General features: G+C 43.9%; 1 protein-coding gene across 4 annotated transcripts in view; it reads right to left on the reverse strand.

The window, feature by feature from the left end:
* The window catches only part of ARHGAP26 (Rho GTPase activating protein 26), a 210,855-nt gene that overhangs the window by 38,079 nt on the left and 151,777 nt on the right, over window positions 1–20,999 (reverse strand). For all 4 annotated transcript variants that reach the window (XM_033140019.1, XM_033140020.1, XM_033140022.1 and 1 more), the window contains 3 exons: window positions 15,333–15,492; window positions 13,449–13,587; window positions 2,871–3,024 (listed from right to left, as the gene is read on the reverse strand). In XM_033140019.1, coding sequence (XP_032995910.1) covers window positions 2,871–3,024; window positions 13,449–13,587; window positions 15,333–15,492 — 453 coding nt within the window. The remainder of the gene's footprint in view (window positions 1–2,870; window positions 3,025–13,448; window positions 13,588–15,332; window positions 15,493–20,999) is intronic.

Genomic DNA, 20,999 nt, shown 5'->3' on the forward strand with positions numbered 1-20,999 from the left:
AGATAAACCTTAATAGTCTAGCTGTCAATACTATTACTGGTAGTCTACCGTAACAGCCCTCAGCAGTCAACCCTTCCCTCCTCACATGGAGAGAAATTTCATTTCAGTCATCCTGAATCTTTCCAATTAGTGGCAAATCTGTAAATGACTTCTGCTTGCACTACTTAGGCCTGACCTGGTGATAACAAAATAAATTATGCAAGGAATGAACTGCAACCCAGGATAGAAAAAGATGTGGCAAGGGAACACCTATCTACTCTAAATGAATTCAAATCTCCAGGGTCTGATTTTTTATTTATTGAATTTATTTATTGAATTTATATACCACCCTATACCCAGAGGTATCAGGGTGGTTCACAGGAAAGACCACATAAAGTTGGTAAAAAATACTTCTAATCACTGGGCATCCAGAAGCAGTGCTGGAGCAAGGAATGCTCCTAAGCTCCAAAACTACAAAGCTGACCTGACCCCATTTAAGAGACACAAATCACCCACACATTTGATAAGCACATGCTACATTCACCCACAAAACAAAGCAATTGACTCTTAAGGACACCTTGTTCTAATCTATTCAAGAACACCCTGCTCTCTTTATCACATCTCAATGGTAAGCTGCTGCAAAAATGGGATCAACTGGCATTGCACAATGAAGAACAAAATTCAGGTGGTGGCTATAATTCTGCTGTTAGATTTCAGAAGCTGATAATGAATCTATTCTAATTTAAAGGACAAATAAAAATTGACAACCCAACACCGTTCAATGGCAAGCTCTAAAAATAGCAGTGATCATGAAAATAAATCAGAGAGCAGATTGAAAATTACAAGTAGTGGCTGAAGGCAATATTGTTTTTTGGGTGATTTTTGTACTTTAACATTTAACTGATTCCTAGAGTATTGGGCAGCATATAAGCCTTATTGACAGTGAAATGAATGAAGCAAGTATCCAACAAAGAAGTTATGCTTGTTTGATTTGTAATTGAGAGTGCTTGCTTATTTCTCATTTGAGAAATAATTGAGAGTGCTTGCTTATTTCTCAAGTCACAATTCAAAAAGTAGTGACAGTAGTCTTTTAGCTGATGCACACAAAATCCCAAAATGACAGAAGTTGTGTTTTTTTTTAAAGTTGGAATAAAAATTGTTTTGCTTCATCCCATTAAAAAAATAATCCAACATCCCCACTCTAGAAACTCTACTTGGCTGCTTCAAAAATGAGCGGAAACTATGTTTATGACAGCCATCAATTTCAGTGTTTTGCCAGCACTCATTCATTCTGATGATTTTTTTACTATAAAGTAGGAACTGTGCTAGGAAAACATCTGCTTTCCTACAAAGAAACCAGAATTCAAAGCAGAATGTAGGGCGAAAGATAATTATGTGCTCAGATATTTTATCAAAGTTGTCTGCACACTTTGGTGTAGATTCCATCTCTCAAAGTGTTGACTGGGTTAAGATCCTTATTCTCCTCTTAACTTAAAGGCTACCTGGTAATAAAACCAGTCTTCCCACCATTTCTACAGGAAATGGAAAAAGACCACTTTATTGATTAAGGACTTATTCCTGGCACATTTCAAAAGGAACATGATGTCAAGTTCAATGGCTGAACACCTTTTGTGCCATCATTCTATCATTCTTTTGATACAACATCATTCTGACTCCTCTTTATGCTTGTGTGTTTTTAATTTCACATATCACAAGAACCATCAGGCAGTCTATAGTTTAGGAATTGGAAAGAAGGGAATAAATTACTAAACAGACACACACAAAGAGTTTAGAAACTCAAACACCAGTAGGCCAATGAACGCAACCTTCTGTGCCATCCACGTTTCTGGGACACCTTGACATAAGGAACATATATGAATGGTGGCAACATCACCTTGGTCAACTTGGTGCCTGGAAGAATTCTGGAACAGCCACTGTCTTAACAGGAAAGCTTGCCACACAGTCCAGAATTTGACACTGAAGAGGGTGCATAGCTGCCACCAAAAGCAACAACCTTTTGTCTCTTCCATCTATTTTCTCTGGTAATGTCTACTAATAAACTTTTTAATTTCCCCACCCTGTCTCAAGGAAGCAATGCAAGGATAAGAAAAACTCACAACACACTGATGTCATGGCAATGTCTTTTACAATGTAGACCTTAGCAGGGGACAAAGGAGGAGGCCTCTGATGACAGCTGCAGGTGTTCTAAAACATTTAGTTATTGCCTGAGTCTGGAGTAGATTCTGTCTGTGCAGAAAGGAAGCTCAAGTGTGATGAGGAACTTTTGCTGAACTATGTTGCCAGACACAACAGAGCCTAGGGAAATGACTGATTTTTTTTACCACCACAGAAGTCTGCTGCTACTCATGTGAGAAATCAGCTGTGAGAGATTAGGAACAATTCCTAGTAGAAATGGACCATTCCTCTGAGATTTAGGATTAGGCATTTCATTGAAACGTTGACAATGCACAAACAGCAAAAAGACAGGCACACAGTTGGCTGGTGAAGAACTGTGCCAAAAGCACTTTTTCAGTTTTAGCTAAATAGGAAATCCTCTCTCTGATTCTGGGAGCAAATGAAACTAGGAAACACCCCTATGTAGCCAACACAAAACACAAGACATGTGCACAAATGAGCAAGCTGGAGTGTAAAGACATAAAAACCCCTAGATCCAAAGCCACCCCACTTATTCAGAATAATAGAAGGTAAATTAACAAACCCAAAAAAGAGAACTTATGTACATTTTTCTTCAGAGTTTGAAAATATAAAGCACATAGCTTGTGGTTACAGTAGTATTAAACATTATTGAATCAACACTCTTTATTCCTAATAACCAGAACAGTGGGTCAGCAGAGAGGAAATACTGACATATTAATCAGGATTGTACTCACAGTGAGTTTGGCCTGTTGGGTTTAACAACTTCTAAGTCAGGGTCACTGGAGTTCATGTTAGACTGAGGAGTGCTGTTGGAATGGAGGAAACTGTTGATGTTCGATGATGTGACTGATTCCAGGCTGGAGTTGATGATACTGTTCCTGTTCTCCTCTGGAAGAAAAAGAACAAAATAATGAATGATAGAGATACATGTACTAAAATTCATTAAGCTATTAAGAGAGAGAGAGAAAGAGAGAGAGAGAGAGAGAGAGAGAGGATGCATTTGTTGTATTTTTTTGTATGGAGAGAGGATTTTTTGTACCAGTTAGCATCAGAAGATGATTCATATCCTATGCCCAAAAATTCTAATTCTGCAGTAAAGAGGTTCCATTTCTGTTCATACCTCTATGGCTATTCAGCTAAAGCTCAGATTTATGCTCAAAATATTTTCTTCCTTTGTCTGCTTCAGGGGCTAATTTTTTGTCCCTTCTGACATGACAATGCCTCTTGATGTGGGGACAGGTACATATCTGCATGCGAAATTATTAAGTATAATACAGAACTGACGGTAGTGAGCTCAGCATAATTCCACATGACTACTTCCCAGGGCTTTTGTTCAGTTCAGTTCTGACACGTCTCAGGTGGCCATTACAGGAGAACAAGGGAGGCATTTGTGGTGAGTTCCGGCACCAATTTTTCTAGTAAAATAGCACTGCTGTTTCCTAGTACATTTTGAAAGTCCAATAATATATTCTCATGCAGTGAAGAGGTTAAATATTTCTCTTTATAACCATAATGGAGAAAAGGCATTAGACCTCTTTTTCTTAATAACTTCATTTGAGTTCTATTAATCAATCTGATCTCTGTTTTTAATTTCCATTTCTCGATAAGGCATTTGTAGTTGAATAACCAAGATTAAGATTTTCTATCACACAGTTGTTACTTTTTATGTTATTTTTTTAGCTGGGAACTATATGAATTTCTTATGTAAATGTTACCACAAATCTTAACTACATGTTCTAAAAACTGTCTTTCACCACTACAATCACAAGCAATATCAGATCTGAAAGAACTACTATATGCTTTCCTCAACTGCTTCAGTGCCATTTTGATGCATTAAATATCATACAAATAGAAAACAGCTATTCTTCAGGTTTCCTTGCAACTCCAATGTTTCTTAAGATTTCTTAGGTAATTCCTTCCTGAGATCATCTACATACCACAGAGAATCCCCAACAGAAAATGTTCTTGGCTTTCTGTTGCAAATCACAATTCTATGTTTAGGGCCAATATCATAATTTTTCTGGAGTTAATGCAGCTGCGTCTCTGCTTTCTATGTCCTGTCACTTAAAAATGAAATTCACATTACAAGAAACAGTTGACTTCCAAGTAATGGGTATCTCTGCCATGAAAGCATGGGCTCTCTCTACAAAAATGTAACTATATGACTATGACTGGAGCGTCTATGAAGGAGCATCTCCACCCCCATCAATCTACCCGGACACTGAGGTACAACGCTGAGGGCCTTCTGGCGGTTCCCTCATTACGAGAAGCCAAGCTACAGGGAACCAGACAGAGGGCCTTCTTGGTAGTGGCACCTGCCCTGTGGAATACCCTCCCACCAGATGTCAAACAGAACAACAACTACCAGACTTTTAGAAGACTTTTAAGGCAGCCCTGTTTAGGGAAACTTTTAATGTCTGATGAATTACTTATATACTTGAGTATAAGCCTAGTTTTTCAGCACATTTTTTGTGCTGAAAAAGCTGCCCTCGGTTTATACTTGAGTGAGGCGGGCGGTGGGGGCAGCAAGAAAGAAGCCCTTTCTCTCCACTCGTGCCGCCACCCACTCTCCCCAGTTAACCATTCCTTAAGAAGCGTACAAGAACGACGGTTCTTTACTCTCCCCAGGCAGCTTGTTCCATTCCTGAACTGTTCACATAAATGCAAACTTGGCAAAGGAGGAAGAGAAAGGAGCAGCCCAAAGGGCTGCTTTCGGGCTGCTCGTTCCTCCTCCTCCACAGCGGCAAAGGTGAACCGGCTTATACTTGAGTCAATAAGCTTTCCCAGGTTTTTGTAGGAAAATTAGGTGCCTCGGTTTATATTCGGGTCGGCTTATACTCGGGTATATAGGTATTGTATTTTAATATTGTGTTGGAAGCCGCCCAGAGTGGCTGGGGAGGCCCAGCCAGATGGGCGGGGTATAAATAAAGTATTATTATTATTATTATTATTATTATTATTATTATTATTATCATCATTATTATTATTAAATCCATGCTATCCTTTGAGAAGATTCTTCCAAGATGAGTGAGTACTTGATTCTACTGCACATTTTTTGTAGGACAGGCATTATCAGAGGGACCTGTTTTATCTCCTAAGGCAGAAAATGAGGAGTTGCTGAGAGCTACTTACTCTGTCTACATATCAGCAGTTACGTACCTGTTTCCAAGAGCAACCCAATAATGCTAACCAGGCAGGCTGGTTATGGACAGGCTGGTCAAGCAAGCTAACCAATTAACACATTCCTCCCAATACTGTACGAGCCATCTTCTTGCCTTAACTTACCACTCTGGGTTTGTTCTTTAACTCTCCCATTACATTAGGGGCAAAATGATTAATTTCATGCTAACATATTAAGTGTTACTTCTGAAATTCATTGAAGATGCAAATACTGGCTGCTTTTCTGCCCTCTCAAGAGTGGTCTGATTTAAAGAGCCATGATGCCCAGCCTTCTGGGACATCATAAAAGAGAGAGAAGGAGGGGCGGGGGGGGGGGAGTAACGACCACTTCTGTAGGTTCTGGTGAAGGGTGGGAAAACATGACAATTATGCTGCTTAGGTGCCTGAAAGTTTATGTCTAGAAAATTAAAACTTTTACTATTTCCAAAAAGGTGGTGGGTTTGGTGCCAAAATAAAATTTATTTTTGCCTTGATCCCAGCACAAAGATAATCTGTAGGAGTACTGTTAGTTGTCCCAAAAGTTTCAGAAGCCTGGCTGGTTTCAATTAGAAATTAGACATTTTATGTCATTGGTCCCACTCTTTCAGTAGAGATTCAACAGGAATCCTCACAGACAATTTTCAGAGGTCTCTTGAAAACCTTTTTATGCTGACAAACCAATTCATATATTTAAACTTTTTCAATGTGATACAGCTGCCATGCTTGTTTTATATTGTATGGTATTCTAGATTTTACTGGTATTTTATTTGCATATTTTGTTGCATACTGTCTTGATATCTTATATGAGAGAGTGGTCTATATAAATTATTTATATATATATATATATATATATATATATATATATATATACACACACACACACACACACACACACACATATATATATATAAAGAGAGAGAGAGAGAGAGAGAGAGAGAGAACACAACATCAGAGCATGCTTTCCATTCCCTTTCTTTGGTTGGGGTGGATGTATCTAGGAAGATTCTCTCCCACTGTACTTTTCCCAGCAAGCAAATGAGTATTAACAGGGAAAAATAGAAGATAATGCTGTTATGTATCTTTGCAAGCTGCCTACAACAGTAAAACTCAGAAGGGGTACAGCAGACCTCATAGTGTTAAAAAAAACCCAACATTATCATTACTGTCTAATCCTGAAAGGACATTGCAACTATGTTTACATGGAATCCCCCCCCCCCAAGTTATAATTTTCTACTTTGCTCCTCTGAAGTCTTGATACTGGCTTTGGCAGTGGGGGGGGGGCTTAAAAAAAAACACAAAAAGCCACTGTAACGACGTTCAGTGGCTGTTCATGAGTGAAGCCAAGACACAGGAACTTCTAAGCTAAGTTCTTTATTGTGCTCAAAAAAATGTACAGTGAGAGCAAAAGAAACACTTCCATTCCTGACTAGACAGATCCCAGGAATAACTACTTCCTGTTCCTTGCCCAGCAAAACCAGCGTGGGATCCGATGTGGACCCCTCCCTCCCCTGCTTCTGGGCGTGGGAATCTGATCCTCCCCCCAGCCTTCCCCCCGGCCATAAGGCTGCTTCATCGTCTCTCCTCTACCCCTCCTTCCTGCTTCTGATGGCGTCTCACCACTTGAGGAATGCGGGGGGGAGGAGGAGGAGGAGGAATCTTCGCCTTGAGAACTCTCGCTGGAATATAATTTAGGAGGATCTCGGTAATTATAATGCTCTTTCGCTTTCTCCAGCAGCCCTGGGGGGGGGTTCCTGACATCCACCCCCCCCTCAAAGCCCCCCTCCTCCCCCGAGGCTCTGGGCTTCACCTGCTGTACTCCCCCCTCGTTTCCCTCTGTTAGTTCGCCTCCCTCCCCCCTGAGGGGCGATACCGGAAAACCCCTAAAATCTTCCTCCTCGTCTTCCGTGGAGGCGAAGATGTCTTGGAAACCCATGGGTAACCCGACCTCCACCTCATTACCCCCCGGGACCTCCTCTTCCCACTCTGACTCCCTTTCTGTGTCGTCCCGCTCCCCACCAGACCGGAAACCCCAAAACTCTTCCTCACTGTCATCCGTGGGAGCAAAGACCTCCTCCCACGAGCCCCTCGCCGGCTTGGGCTTATGTGGAAACAAGGCATGGAACTCATGCACTAGATATTCCTCCGAGATGGTGCCTGCTGGTACCCATGTGTTCTCGGACTCTGGCTCCCCTTCCCATGCCACCAGATACTCCAGTTCACTTCCCCTCCACCTGGAATCCAGGATCTCCGTAACCTCATTGTAGGAATCCTCCTTTTCTAACACCGGGGTTGGTACCTCCTCCCTGGCCTCCCTATGAAACCGGCTCCCTTCCCTATACTTGGACAAGAGGGCACGATGAAACACGGGATGAATCCGCATACTTTCCGGCAGCCTCAAGCGAAAGGTGACTGGATTAACCTGTTGGGTTACCTCAAACGGCCCCAACCTTCGGTGCACCAACTTCTTACACCCCCTCCTGATGGGCAATCCCTGTGACGAGAGCCACACCTTGTCTCCTACCTGAATGCTTTCCCCTTCCCTCCTGTGCCTATCCGCATCCCTCTTGTAGGTCTCCTTGGCCCTCTCCAGCGTTTCAACTAGCTGCTGATGCACCCTCACCATTTCCCCAGCCAGCTCCTGCGCCGCCGGTACCTCCAGGACCTCCTCGTCCCTGCCCGGAAAAGCTCGAGGATGCCGCCCGTAGTTGGCCATAAAAGGGCTCATCCCTGTGGTGACATGCTCTGCGTTGTTGTACGCAAACTCTGCTAGTGGCAACTTGTCCACCCAATCGTTCTGTCTCTGGTTCACGTAACAACGCAGATACTGCTGCAACACCCCATCTGGAACGTACACTGCCCCCTTGCGGAAAAGCAGCCCCTCCCCTTCAGCAAAGTCTCCCTCTGGGCTGCCCTCCTTAAGCTCCTGCAGCTGCTTGCGGGCGAACTCATCGTCCTTGGTCAATCTGGCAATTTCCCCCCTAAGGTCCAAGGTCCCCCCGCAGGCCCACTGCTGCTGACTGAAGACATGTCTCGGTTCCGGGGCTCCTTCGTCTGCCAAGTACTCGGGCTTCCTAGACAGGGCATCCGCCCTGACATTCTGCTCTCCCGGGACGTACTGGATCTTAAAATGGAAACCGGCAAAAAACTCTGCCCATCTGATCTGCCGCTGGTTGAGCACCCTAGCCGTGCGCCAGTACTCCAAGTTCTTGTGGTCTGTGCAGACCTGTATCTGGTGCGTGGCCCCTACCAGAAAGTGCCTCCACTGTTTGAAGGCCGCATAAATGGCAAGCAGCTCCTTGTCCCACACTGTGTAATTGCGCTCAGACTTGTTCAACTTTCTCGAGAAGAAAGCGCACGGTCTCCAATCACCGGCCTTGTCTTGCTGCAAAAGCACGGCACCAATTGCGCGATCTGAGGCATCTGTCTCCACCCTGAGTGGAGCGTGCGTGTTCACGTGCACCAGCTGCTCCTCCGACGCAAACACCCTCTTCAAACGCTCAAACGCCTTTTGGGCCGCCTCGGACCAGACGAACTTCTTCTTGCCACTCAAACAGTCCGTTATGGGCCCCGCCACCTTGGCAAAGTTGGGAATGAACTTGCGGTAGAAATTGCTGAACCCAAGGAACCGCTGCACATCCTTCTTGTTCCTAGGGCTCTTCCACTCCAGCACCGCCTTCACCTTCTCGCCGTCCATGGCCAACCCCTTGTCGGTTAAACGATAACCCAGGAAGTCCACTTCTCTGGTGTGAAACTGGCATTTCTCGAGCTTGACGTACAGCCTATGCTCCCGCAGCTTCTCCAACACCGCCCTGACGTGACGCTCGTGCTCCTCCTCGTTCCTCGAGTAGATCAGGACGTCGTCCAAATAGCAAACACAGTTCCTGTAGAGGAGAGGACCCAGCACGTGATGCATGAAGGCCTGGAAGCAGGGGCTTCCCGCTTGCAAACCGAAGGGCATAACTAAATACTCATAGCTGCCCAGGGGGGTAAACATGGTAGTCTTCCACTCGTCCCCCTCTCGCACTCGTATCAGATTATACGCTCCGCGTAAGTCCAACTTAGTGAAAATCTTGCCCTCGCGCACTCTCGTCAACAAGTCGTCGATGCGGGGCATTGGGAATGTGAGGGGTTGCGTCAAGGAATTCAAAAATCTATAATCCACCACCAGTCTCTTATGGGTGGAGTCTTTCTTGTCCACGAAGAACACAGGACTTCCTCCTACCGCCCGGGACTCCCGTATGAACCCTCGTCTCAGGTTCTTGTCAATGAACTCCTTGAGCTCATCCATCTCCTGATCCGACATGGCATAGAGCTTCCCCGTGGGCAACCTTGCTCCCGGCACCAGGTTGATCTGGCAGTCGTAAGGCCTGTGGGGTGGTAGCCGATCGGCCTCCTTCTCACTGAACACCTCCGCGAATTCTGCGTAGATTTCAGGCAGTACTCCACCCCCACACATCTGGACCGCTGCTGCCAACACCTTGCCATTGTAGTCACTCCTTCCACCCAGACAATGCCCCATGCAATGTGCTGATCCGAAAGTTAGTGACCTCTGGTGCCAGGCCACCACCGGGTCATGCTGGTTGAGCCAGCTCATGCCCAGTACAATGGGCGGCCCTGCTAAGGTGGTGACATTAAAAGCGATTACTTCCTCATGCCTCCCTATTTTCATGCGCATTGGAGGGGTTTGATGGGCAATTTCCCCTCCCAACAACTTCCTTCCATCGATGGTCGTCACCTGCAACGGAAAGTCTAATGGAAGCAGATGCAACTGATGCTCCAAGGCAAAGTCTCTGCTGAAAAAATCTGCACTGGCACCTGAGTCAATTAAGGCTTCCACCTCCACGGGGTGACCGTTGGGAAGCTCTAGCGTCACCTTAACCACAATGCTGGGCTTGGGCGCTTCTGGCCGGGGCACCTTCACTTCCGTTCCGCCTGGCTGCTGGCCCCTCCTTTCTCCAGCCAGGCTGCCTCGTTTCCCTGTGGTTCCACCTTCTCCCCCTCAGGCTGAACGGTTCCTGCCATGCCCTGCCACCCCCTCCTCTGCGGGCATGATCTCGCAAAATGCCCCGTTTGGGAGCAGACATAGCATTTGAGACCCGTCCGAGGCGCCTTGCCTTCAGCCTTGCGCCCCGCTCCAGGCCCCTGGGAAGGCTTCACAGGCGCCCCCCCAATCTCCATCGGCTCTGGCTGCTGTACTCTGGGCGCATGGCCGGAACTGCCTGGAATACGGTTGCTTAAGAAACGCTCCGCCCTGTGCGATCCCTTCAAACGCGCCCTCTCCTCCAGCCTCACGCCCACGGAGAGAGCGCTCCGCATCAGTTCATTCATGTCCTTCGGCTTAGGACAACGTGCCAACTCGTCCTTCACTTCCTCATTGAGCCCCGCTTCAAATAAGGCTTGGCTCTGTTCGGATGCTAAGTCCCAATGCAAGGTATGGCAGAGCATTGAGAATTTTGACCAATAAGCTCTCACGGTCATGGCTCCCTGCTTGAGCGCTAGCAGCTCCTGCCTGGCCACATCTTTCTCGACCGAGGATGTGAACATCGCATCCATAGCATCAAAAAACTGTGTAAGGTCCTGCAGAGCAGCATCCTCTGATGCAATTAAAGGCCTGATCCACGCCCTGGCCTCCGCCTCCAGGTGAGAAATCACAAATGCAACTTTCTCCCCGTCATTGGTGAACTCCGCCTCCTGCAGCTTCAGGGCATACTTTATCTCAGTCTTAAAATCCAAGTAATTCCCGGGGTCCCCACCAAACTTGCTCACCAGCGCCCCCAACTTACGGCCAACCGGTGCCTTCTGCCCCCCCTGGCTCAGCTGCCTGTGTTCCTCCAGACGCGCGCTGAGCCTGTCGGCATGGGTCTGTAGCTCACCATTCCTCTGCTGGAGCGCTGCCAGCTGGTTCTCCCTCTCTTCCAGTCGGGCGTTAACCTTCACTGCATAGGCTTCCAAATCCCCCACTCGTTTCTGCAATGCTGCAATCTGCTGGGCCGCCTCTGCCATCCCCTGCTCGTCCGTGCTCATCGTCTGCCGGTAGCAGCCAAAAGATAAGAGGCAAAGGGGGAAAAGAAAATAAAACCTCTCACAAACAGCCAGCAGAGATTCCTGGGATGCTGTAACGACGTTCAGTGGCTGTTCATGAGTGAAGCCAAGACACAGGAACTTCTAAGCTAAGTTCTTTATTGTGCTCAAAAAAATGTACAGTGAGAGCAAAAGAAACACTTCCATTCCTGACTAGACAGATCCCAGGAATAACTACTTCCTGTTCCTTGCCCAGCAAAACCAGCGTGGGATCCGATGTGGACCCCTCCCTCCCCTGCTTCTGGGCGTGGGAATCTGATCCTCCCCCCAGCCTTCCCCCCGGCCATAAGGCTGCTTCATCGTCTCTCCTCTACCCCTCCTTCCTGCTTCTGATGGCGTCTCACCACTTGAGGAATGCGGGGGGGAGGAGGAGGAGGAGGAATCTTCGCCTTGAGAACTCTCGCTGGAATATAATTTAGGAGGATCTCGGTAATTATAATGCTCTTTCGCTTTCTCCAGCAGCCCTGGGGGGGGGTTCCTGACAGCCACTAATTATCTCAGACACAGATCTGGTTCTTAAGATTGGCCCCAATCAGCAACAGGAAAACATCTCATATACAGCTTTATGCCTCCTGTAGGCCGAACTGGACAGTCAAAGCATATTTTCATTTAATGTGCACAGTTTTTAAAATGCAAATAACAGCTACTAAGAGGGCTGTTCATTATCAGCATGATTGCAGCAAGCAGGGAGATGTATTTAACCTTTTCCTTTTCTGCTACAGTCTTGACAAAACAAACAAACAAACCCACTCCTCCAAATCTCATATCGGCATTGGGAAGAAGACCTTACCTGCCATCGGCACCATTTGGTAGCTGATATTTTTAAAGGGGCACATTAAGTGCAGACACATTTAATGCCATGTTTAGTTTTGCCCACTGAGTTCTTGTGCAGTCAAGTTGTGCTAAAGGACCAACTTCATGAGCATAACAGCCCCCTCAGAGATTTCAGACGAAGACTGTACACCAGGGATGGGCAACCTACATCCCTCCAGAAGTTGCTGGACTCCAACAACCATCAAGCCCAGTCAGCATTAGCCAGGGTAGAAACTGCAGTCCAACATCACCACCACACATGTTCCTTAATCCTGGTGTGCATCATTACCTCTGAAGAAGCTACAGCACATGTGCCAGAGAGGCACAGCCAGTTATGATGTCCTGCAGTGTGTACACAGTGTAATAGTCACAGAGAAATGCTTCACATGTGATGGTGCACATGGCGTACATGCAACATAACACTTTTCATTATTAAGCCTCTTACTTATTTCCCAGCTTGTAACATTCAGATTGCAGAAGACAAACAGAAAAGAGGAAGAGGCCTCTTCAATGAACACTACTGTCCATTATTTATTCAGTGAAAGATAGTTTAGATTAGAAGGACCACATAAGAGTTGCAATGAATGCCCGGAGATCAGCAAAGATTGGGTTGCACATGAAAACACAATGAACTGGACTGAGATTGCTTTGATAAAACAAAATCTGTACAAAACAGAGAAAGTTTTAATTCTTCAAAGTTGAACAGAAAAGCCTGAGAATAGGGGAAATGTCTCTAAATACAAAAGGAACAAGAGGGAGTCTCCCCATGGCAAAACCTTTTAATGGTGATTAAGTTTGACGTCTATTGTTTGCCTGGCTCTCCTTCCATGCTTTTCTTTTTAACTCACAAAAACTGCCATCCAGGGAATGTAAATTATTTTGGCATGAAGTCTGTGCAGCTCTAATGGAAATTAGACAAAAGAACTACTTACCTATGAGCAAAGCTATATATAACAAGGGTATCCTATCTACTGCTATTGACGAAAGGGGTGTTCATCTATGGGTAGGATTACATGACCATGGTCACAGACTGGGGTGGGGAACTGAATCTATGTAGAATGGAGTGTAGTTACTGCTTTTATTTTGTGCTGAACAATACAGCGCTAGGAAAACAACAAAGGCATTAGAAACTTTAAGCCTTACTCTTACAGGTGTGTCTCCTTCTTACTGCTGTTGAGAACTAAGTCTCTTGACCACACTGAGACAAAGCGATATAATATGACAGCACAACCAATTGCACAGAGGATTAAGATACTTACGCTTTTCACTGGGTTGGAGAGTATGGAAGAGAGTTAAGGGCCTCTCACTGCATGATGGTGGCTTGGAATCTGTACTCTTCTTTCGAGACAAAAGCAGCTGAGAATTTGATTGTGGTGTATCTGGAACGGTGTTGAATATCTATTGTGGTGGTGGTGTTTGAGGGGCAGAAAAAAAGAGAGTCAGGAATGCTGAAGTGTTCAGTTGCTCCCAAGCTTTGCAATAGAAGAGGACAAATATCACAGATTTAATGCCAATTCAACATGAAATAAAATGTGTGGTGGAGAGGAGCAGTTCTCAACAATGGCTGTAAAGATTACCGGTAGTCTAAAATTTTGATAGGAAGAAAGGAAACAAGTATTTCTCGGTTTAGTCACTGCTAACATTGCAAATGATGCCATCCCTGATTTGGATGAGCATCTACAAATGTTATTAAATTGCTCAGAAATCATTTAAATTTTCTGATTACACAGACAGTTTAATGGCCTGCATGTGAGATAACTTGGCAATCCACATCAGACTGTAATTCAACCAGATGTTCCAGGAAGCGCCTAGCTGCAATTTCTTTGCAGAAATCAATAACAGATTCAAACGCTGCACACTGATCTTAAGATGCATGGATGCAAGTTCACACTGAGGGCATGCATTGATTCATCAGAAATTTATTGAAGACAACTTGACAGGTTAATCAATGACCTCACTGAACTGACACTATTCCAAAACACCCATCTTCTTCCTCTGTTAAGGCCACAGAGGCAGGATTATTATCAAAACACTTAAGTCAGGACTTGGAAATTAACCAAAATTGTAGTTGCTGTACATCATGGAAAAGCAGGAGCCGATCCTTTTGAGGCTAGCACTTACTTGCCTTTTCCAGTAATCTATATCTAGATGCAGTGTTGCAGTGGGCTTAATGGCCTTAGTGAGGGTTCTCTTTTAAGCTTTGCCACCCTCAATCCTTCCCTTTCCCCATCTCTTGGGGGGCGCTCACATTTCACTGCCTTATCTGGAACATAAGGTGGTACCTCATACCAAGTTAAATTGGTGGTCTGTCTAGATCAGTGTTGTCAGCACTGCCTGGCAGCGGCTCTCCGGGGTTTCAGGCTGTCCTACCTGGAGATGCTGGGAAATGGAGATGCTGGGGACATTCGGCAAATTTCCCTGTCTTTCGGCAGGTCCACAACATACTTTAAAAGCACATTCAACACACACTTAATTCAGATTATTTTCCTCAGAGTATATTATAGCAGATTAAGAGTGCTAAAAATTGTAGCTATGTAAGGAGGAAACTACAGTTCCCAGGGTCCTCTATGCTTCAAATATGCTTTCCTCTTTTCCACTTTCTCCCTCCCTGCTTAGCTGTAAACTTCTACTCTGATGCTGGGGGGTAAAGGGGTGTCCTTTGCATTTTTTTTTGCAGCTATTACACTTTTTATCTTAGGCTTCTGTCACCCTTTCTCTGGATGTACTGGCTCCTAGGCACACAAATCTAGCTTGAGTTAAAAGTGAGTATTAGTGTAATAATGGTGGTTTCCAAAGGCATAACTTTCCCGCTAAAGCAGAGTGAATGTCCAGCAGCATCTGAGGCGCCAGAGGTTCCATATCTTGGTCTAAAGGCTCTAAAGGAGCATTAGGAGTGGGACATTGCCTCAGTGAAAGGCTATAAGATTCCCAACCATTTTATTACCTTTCCCTAATTCAGAACCCCTTCCCCAAAATCAGTAAAATGGTTCCATGTGTGGAAAGGCTCATGGAGACGTGAATATTAAAGTTCTTGTCTCTTCCTGTAACTCTGTGGATAAGAACAGCTGCAAAATATGCATTAGATTAGAAAGCATTTGCAAACAATAAAAAAATTGGAAGATGTACAAATACAAAAAAATTACCTTGTCATGGTTTTCAATTAAAATCTCAACCACAATATTTTGGAATTTGATGTCCATAATCGCAGCAACCGTTTCTTCTTGCGGCCGCATTAACGTTGGTCCAAAAACAACCCCCAGGTTTGCAACAGTCATTAGATTCTGTTTGTGGTTCTCAGCAACGCTGTAATGAAGCAAATAACGATTATATTAAACAGGCTATAAATAGTCTAGGCTAGCCTATTTCTCTAGGGTAAAAATCCTAACAAATATTTGTGTGCTATTTGGAAACCTGCAAAGCTCAGCAGTGTGGAACAGCACTGTGCAATCTATACAGGTTTCTCAATAACCCTGCTGGTAAAAGATAAATGAGTTATTCTACCATTTTCTAGATACTGGAAACGGAAGTGGTGCAAACACTGATCGCAAAAGGACTAGGGATGAGTAGACATCCTCGATCACTCGATATGTGTCTTTGTTGTCCATGCCCTACTCTGCATGATTTCCAATTTAAGTGGGTGAATTGTTAGATTTTATTTCAGAATTCCTACACATAGTTCCATTTTTACCACGTAGCATTTTACACTTTCTTCTCAAATTCAACCCATAGTTAAGCTTGTGGGGATTCGGTTAGATAACATTATCGTTCCCCAATTCTCATAGCCATTCACACACAAATAAACACACACTTAAAAGAGCCACAATACAAAACCAAACCAAATGTCAGGTTGCAATCTTTCTTGGGAAACTAGTAAGCCATTACAAATTTCAGAGGCTCAATGGTATTAATCTTTTTCAGGAAAAAAATATATCGAGAACAGAATTATTTTGGTATAAGCATTCATGTTCTAGATGCTTACTTGTTAGATATATTGAGCGAAACAGCAAGCAAGTTGTGGCCAGAGAGTAGAATGTACCGTCAGTGACATTTCCATGCAAAATCCAAATGTGTAAGAACAGAGTGACCCATTCAGAGAAGCAGTTAGTGGTGAAAATACTTTTTCTAGCTGACCTACACTGATCTACATTCAGAAAGGAACCCAGGATACCAATTAAGTCCAAAATATACAGAATGAATTTGCTGGTAAATTCTAGATGGTGATTTTACACTGGAGCAATAACAGCAGCACAGAGCATCTGCTGGTTTGCAGTGAAGCTTGATGTCACACCTATATGGGAAAATGCACTGGAAAATGTTCTAGGATAAGTAGTCAGATCTGTGGGTTGATAACAGTATTATTTACTGTGCCCGGACATGGTTCTTCCAGTACATGATGTTGATTTAATGCATGTCTCTGACTCACCCAGGTCAGGGGTGAAACAGACAATTTCCTTTGATCTCACCAACAAAACATATCACAGTGATAGAGACTATAACTCAAAACGAAAGCATTATTCGGCTATGTACATACTGGTCTCTGCAAACTGAAACCTCCAGTGAATGAAGAAATGACTCAGGTCCAATTTTTAAAAAACTGAAAGTTGTTTTAGTGATTGGGGAGGTAGTATAAAATTGTAGGTCAGAGAGGTAAAGAAGAGGTCAGTTCCAAAAGACACTCCAAGCAAATAAGGTACCGGTAGGTATAGAAAGAGAGGCAGATAGCAGAGACTTGCAGCGTCAGGTAATCAGAGAAAGAACAACAGGGTTATTTTGTGAGGTGCACATAGGAGGAGATTTGTTACACACAGTCTGCTAACAAGAAGGAATTTATAGAGAGAAGGGACAGACTAGCATTGTATTACAGAGAGGAGAAAATGAACAGTGGGGAATGCTGGTAAAAGCTACTTTGACCATAAGAAATCTATTCCAGACACAGATGCAACAATGGCTCAGCACAGCTCCCAAGAGGCACAAGGAAAGACAATTCTCCACCAGCAAATATGCAGTGGACATATGACTTTAATACACTTTCCACGTTTGAATGTGCAATTTATTAGACAACAGCTTCCAGACACCTGTAACAGATTTGGATAGCATATACTGATGTTTACAGTGGTACCTCGGGTTAAGAACTTAATTCGTTCTGGAGGTCCGTTCTTAACCTGAAACTGTTCTTAACCTGAAGCACTACTTTAGCTAATGGGACCTCCCGCTGCCGCTGCACCACCAGAGCACAATTTCTGTTCTTATCCTGAAGCAAAGTTCTTAACCTGAAGCGTTATTTCTGGGTTAGTGGAGTATGTAACCTGAAGTGTATGTAACCTGAAGCGTATGTAACCTGGTATTATGAAGGTACTGTTGAAGGTATTATGAAGGTACTGGTGAAGCTTCTCAGAGCCAGACTTTTCTGCAAAATACCTCTGGGTTTTTAATCTCCCCCGCCTCTACAAAACACAGTTCCCTGCACACAGCAATCTAGAATATCAGGAGGGGATACATGTTAGGTTTCTACATGCACAACAGTTTTTTAATGTTGCCGTGTGGTGAGTTATGCAATGCCCCTATCTGCAACTTGGAAGTGTACAGTCACATGGGATCAAGTGATATTTTTTTTATAAAATATACCTTCCTCCCAGTCTTTCTTCTCCATGGTCCCACAATATGTCATCTAGACTGGGAGCACCCTGTCAAGTTACACATGGACTTTGGCTTCTAACACCAAGCTCTGATCTCTTAACTCCTTATGTCTGAGTAACAAAGTTCCAAAGAGCTATCTTGACAGAGATTGCCAAAATATTATGATGAACTACACTGTGCCCTGAATTATATTAACAGCTTTTGATCTACCAGAAAAATCACCGTCACATTTTGTATGTACTAAGTACATTGTAAAATAGAGGCTGCCAATGAACCCAGTTTTCACTGGTGCCCCTGGCAGGCCCCCCCCCCGACTTTGAGCTTTCATTTTTTTAATAAAAAAAAAGTCAGTCTCCAGCCCTCCTATAAAGTTATGCAGCAAATGCTAAAAGAGGTGCTTGGACAGCAGGCAATAGGAATCCCTGGGGTCCTAAAGACCTGCATTTCCCCTTCCCTTTTGGTGCACTTTTCCTGCTTCTGTCTTGTTTTCTAGTAGTCCTTGGGATCTCCATAGCTTGCCTTTCCTTTTTCCCTAGCAACCAGAAGGCATATTTTTTGTGGTGGTATCACAACTATTTTCTGATTTTGTGTTATGCCATGGCTCCTACAGCAACCATTTTGAGACCGACTAAAAAGGTTGGCAACCCTAGTGATGTTAAATTCTCGAGAATATTCTCAATAATATTCTCAATTAATGAGGTTTGTACATTTAAAGCAGCTGTGTAGAAAACACAGAATTTACAGTTTGTTGAGAATATTCTCCAGATAATTTTCTAGTAGAGAATATTCTCCGGAGAATATTCTCACCTCATATCACTAGGCAACCCATTGTAAAATATTCCAGTTGTCTAGCACCTCCAACACTTTATCGACCTCATAAATCAGCAAAAGCTTTTTTCCCCAGCAAGAACTCACCAGAACTCAGTTCCGGCACCTCTCAGGTGGGTGCCATTGCCATTATAAGAGAATAAGGGGGGTATTTGTGGTGAGTTCTGGCACCTCCTTTTCTAGAAAAATAGCACTGAGTAAAAGCCAAATTTATGCAATGGCAACAATGGCCCAGTTCACAGGTAAAGCTGAATGGTGCAACGGTGCTGTTATTCAAAAGAAAAAAAATGCACCCATTTCACTCCTCCCCCAGTCTCCCTACTGCCATGCTACCATGGTTTGGCTGGCTGTTAACGTTTGAATTTGGGCTTGTAATTATCATCAACATCATCTTCCTCAAGGAAAACCCAAGTGGTAAACAAATGACAAAACTTGCCTGTAGCTTGTGGTTTGTCTGGAGTGAGACAAAACATGAGCCCAGATTCAAACTATGCTTCAGATATGGGTAAAAGCAGGACTGTCGGAGCATCAAAGAGGCTACATTTTTTCCGCCGAGTGGTGAGTTTAGCATTTGTTGTCAACCAGGCCAACATGCCTATTCCATTTGGTAAAGGGTAGAATTTTGTGTTGTTTTACCTTCATATATTGATATTAGATGTCATTTTCCTCCTGGCTAAAGCTTGATTGCAGTCTGAAGACCTACATTCTTTGTACATTCTGTTTACAAATGCTGGACAAAAATGTCTGCAATTTTTTATTATTCAGCCAAAGTGTTTTGATTCTCTTCTTTAGCTGTATAATTTAAATATAAAGTATACTGGCACCCGCTTTTGTTGATTGAAAAGGAAGAAAAGCCACATTGGAAACAGTTTGTCAAGCCTCACAAATTTCTCAGTCATATAATGAAAGGTAACTGAAAGCTCCTTTGCTGTTCTACAGCACACATCATTGAGTAGTGTTGCTTAACAAGCATTCTGTATGTACTAAAATATTTAAAATAACCAAGGAGAATAGGATACTACATGCAAAATCTCAGAATTTTGTACCAGAAACATTTTGTACCTAAAACAGGGTAGTCCATCGTGCAGCCTGTGGGTCGCATGCAGCCCTCAAGGCCTTTTTGGGCGGCCCTCAGCAACAATGTCCTTATCTTTCTCCACACAGGCCCCATACCCCCATGCCCATGTCCCAGCTTGGTCCGGCTCTTGCAAGCTCCTCAGCAGGCAGTGATCAGGGGCTCAAGTCCCATGCGACAGTGCCCAGCACACCATAGGCTGGGCCCAGACCAGGGCTTCCGAATAACAGTGAGCTCACCTCTCCTTCTTTGGGAGGAGGGGGGAGAGCTGCCTTACACCACTAGTGCAGCCCGCCATGCAAGGTGGGGGGGGGAGAAGTGAGGGGAGGCAGAAGTGAGAGGCAAGAGAAGGTGGGTGAGGTAAAAAGTGGAGGAGAAAGACAGCATGAAATATGAATATAAAGTGTGTATGAATAAGGGCAAAGGCTGAGATTAATAATAATTAATAAAAAGGAATTGAGTGAGCCAAGAGACATGGAGGCAAAAACAAGTGAAATGTGGGTGCTAAGGTAAAAAGCCAAGGGGAGGAATGGGCTAAAAATAGGAGGGGACTGAGGGGAAATGGAGTTTGGCAAAGGTGTGAGAGGGGAGGCTGAGGTAGAGAAAAGTGTTTGAAAGACGCACAAGTATGTAAAAATGGGAGATGCTGAAGCAGGAGGCGCCAAGAGGTTAAAAAGAAAAAGAAAAACCCAGGTGTGAGAGGCAAGAATGGACAAGTGGACTAAAAAGTGTTGGTCAGCAAATGTTATACAAATGTGAGGGAGGAGTGAGGTGACAGCTTCTAATACGCTGATCAGAGAGGCCTTTTCATCATGAATGAGTGTTGGCAATGAAAAAGGTTACTGACCTTTTGAATTACTGTATAAATCTGTGGTGTTTCTTTTTCTCAATTATTTTGTGATTTGTCTTTTGAAGAAATTTATACTTTACTCATTAATTGAGTATTTAATTATATATATTTAATTAAATATATTGTATACATTAAATAATATTAACTATATTGCAAACACTTTAATTTACCAGATGGAAATTTAATTCAGTGTGTGGCCCACGGATTCTGTTTCAATGTACTCTTGCAGTCCACTTGGTCTGAGAGGTTGGACCGCCCTGCTCTCAAAGGTAAACATTTTCCATTTTCAGAAATGCCATGGAACGCAAATTTGAAAAGGGCACAAAAAGAGGCTGAGATAAATATGTTTCACAGTGCATGACAATGAACGACAAAGAAGTGGCAATATGCCCACAGACCTACAAATGATATTGTATGGTT

The sequence above is a fragment of the Lacerta agilis genome, chromosome 2 (genome assembly GCF_009819535.1).
Source record: "Lacerta agilis isolate rLacAgi1 chromosome 2, rLacAgi1.pri, whole genome shotgun sequence".
Lineage (NCBI taxonomy): Eukaryota > Metazoa > Chordata > Lepidosauria > Squamata > Lacertidae > Lacerta > Lacerta agilis.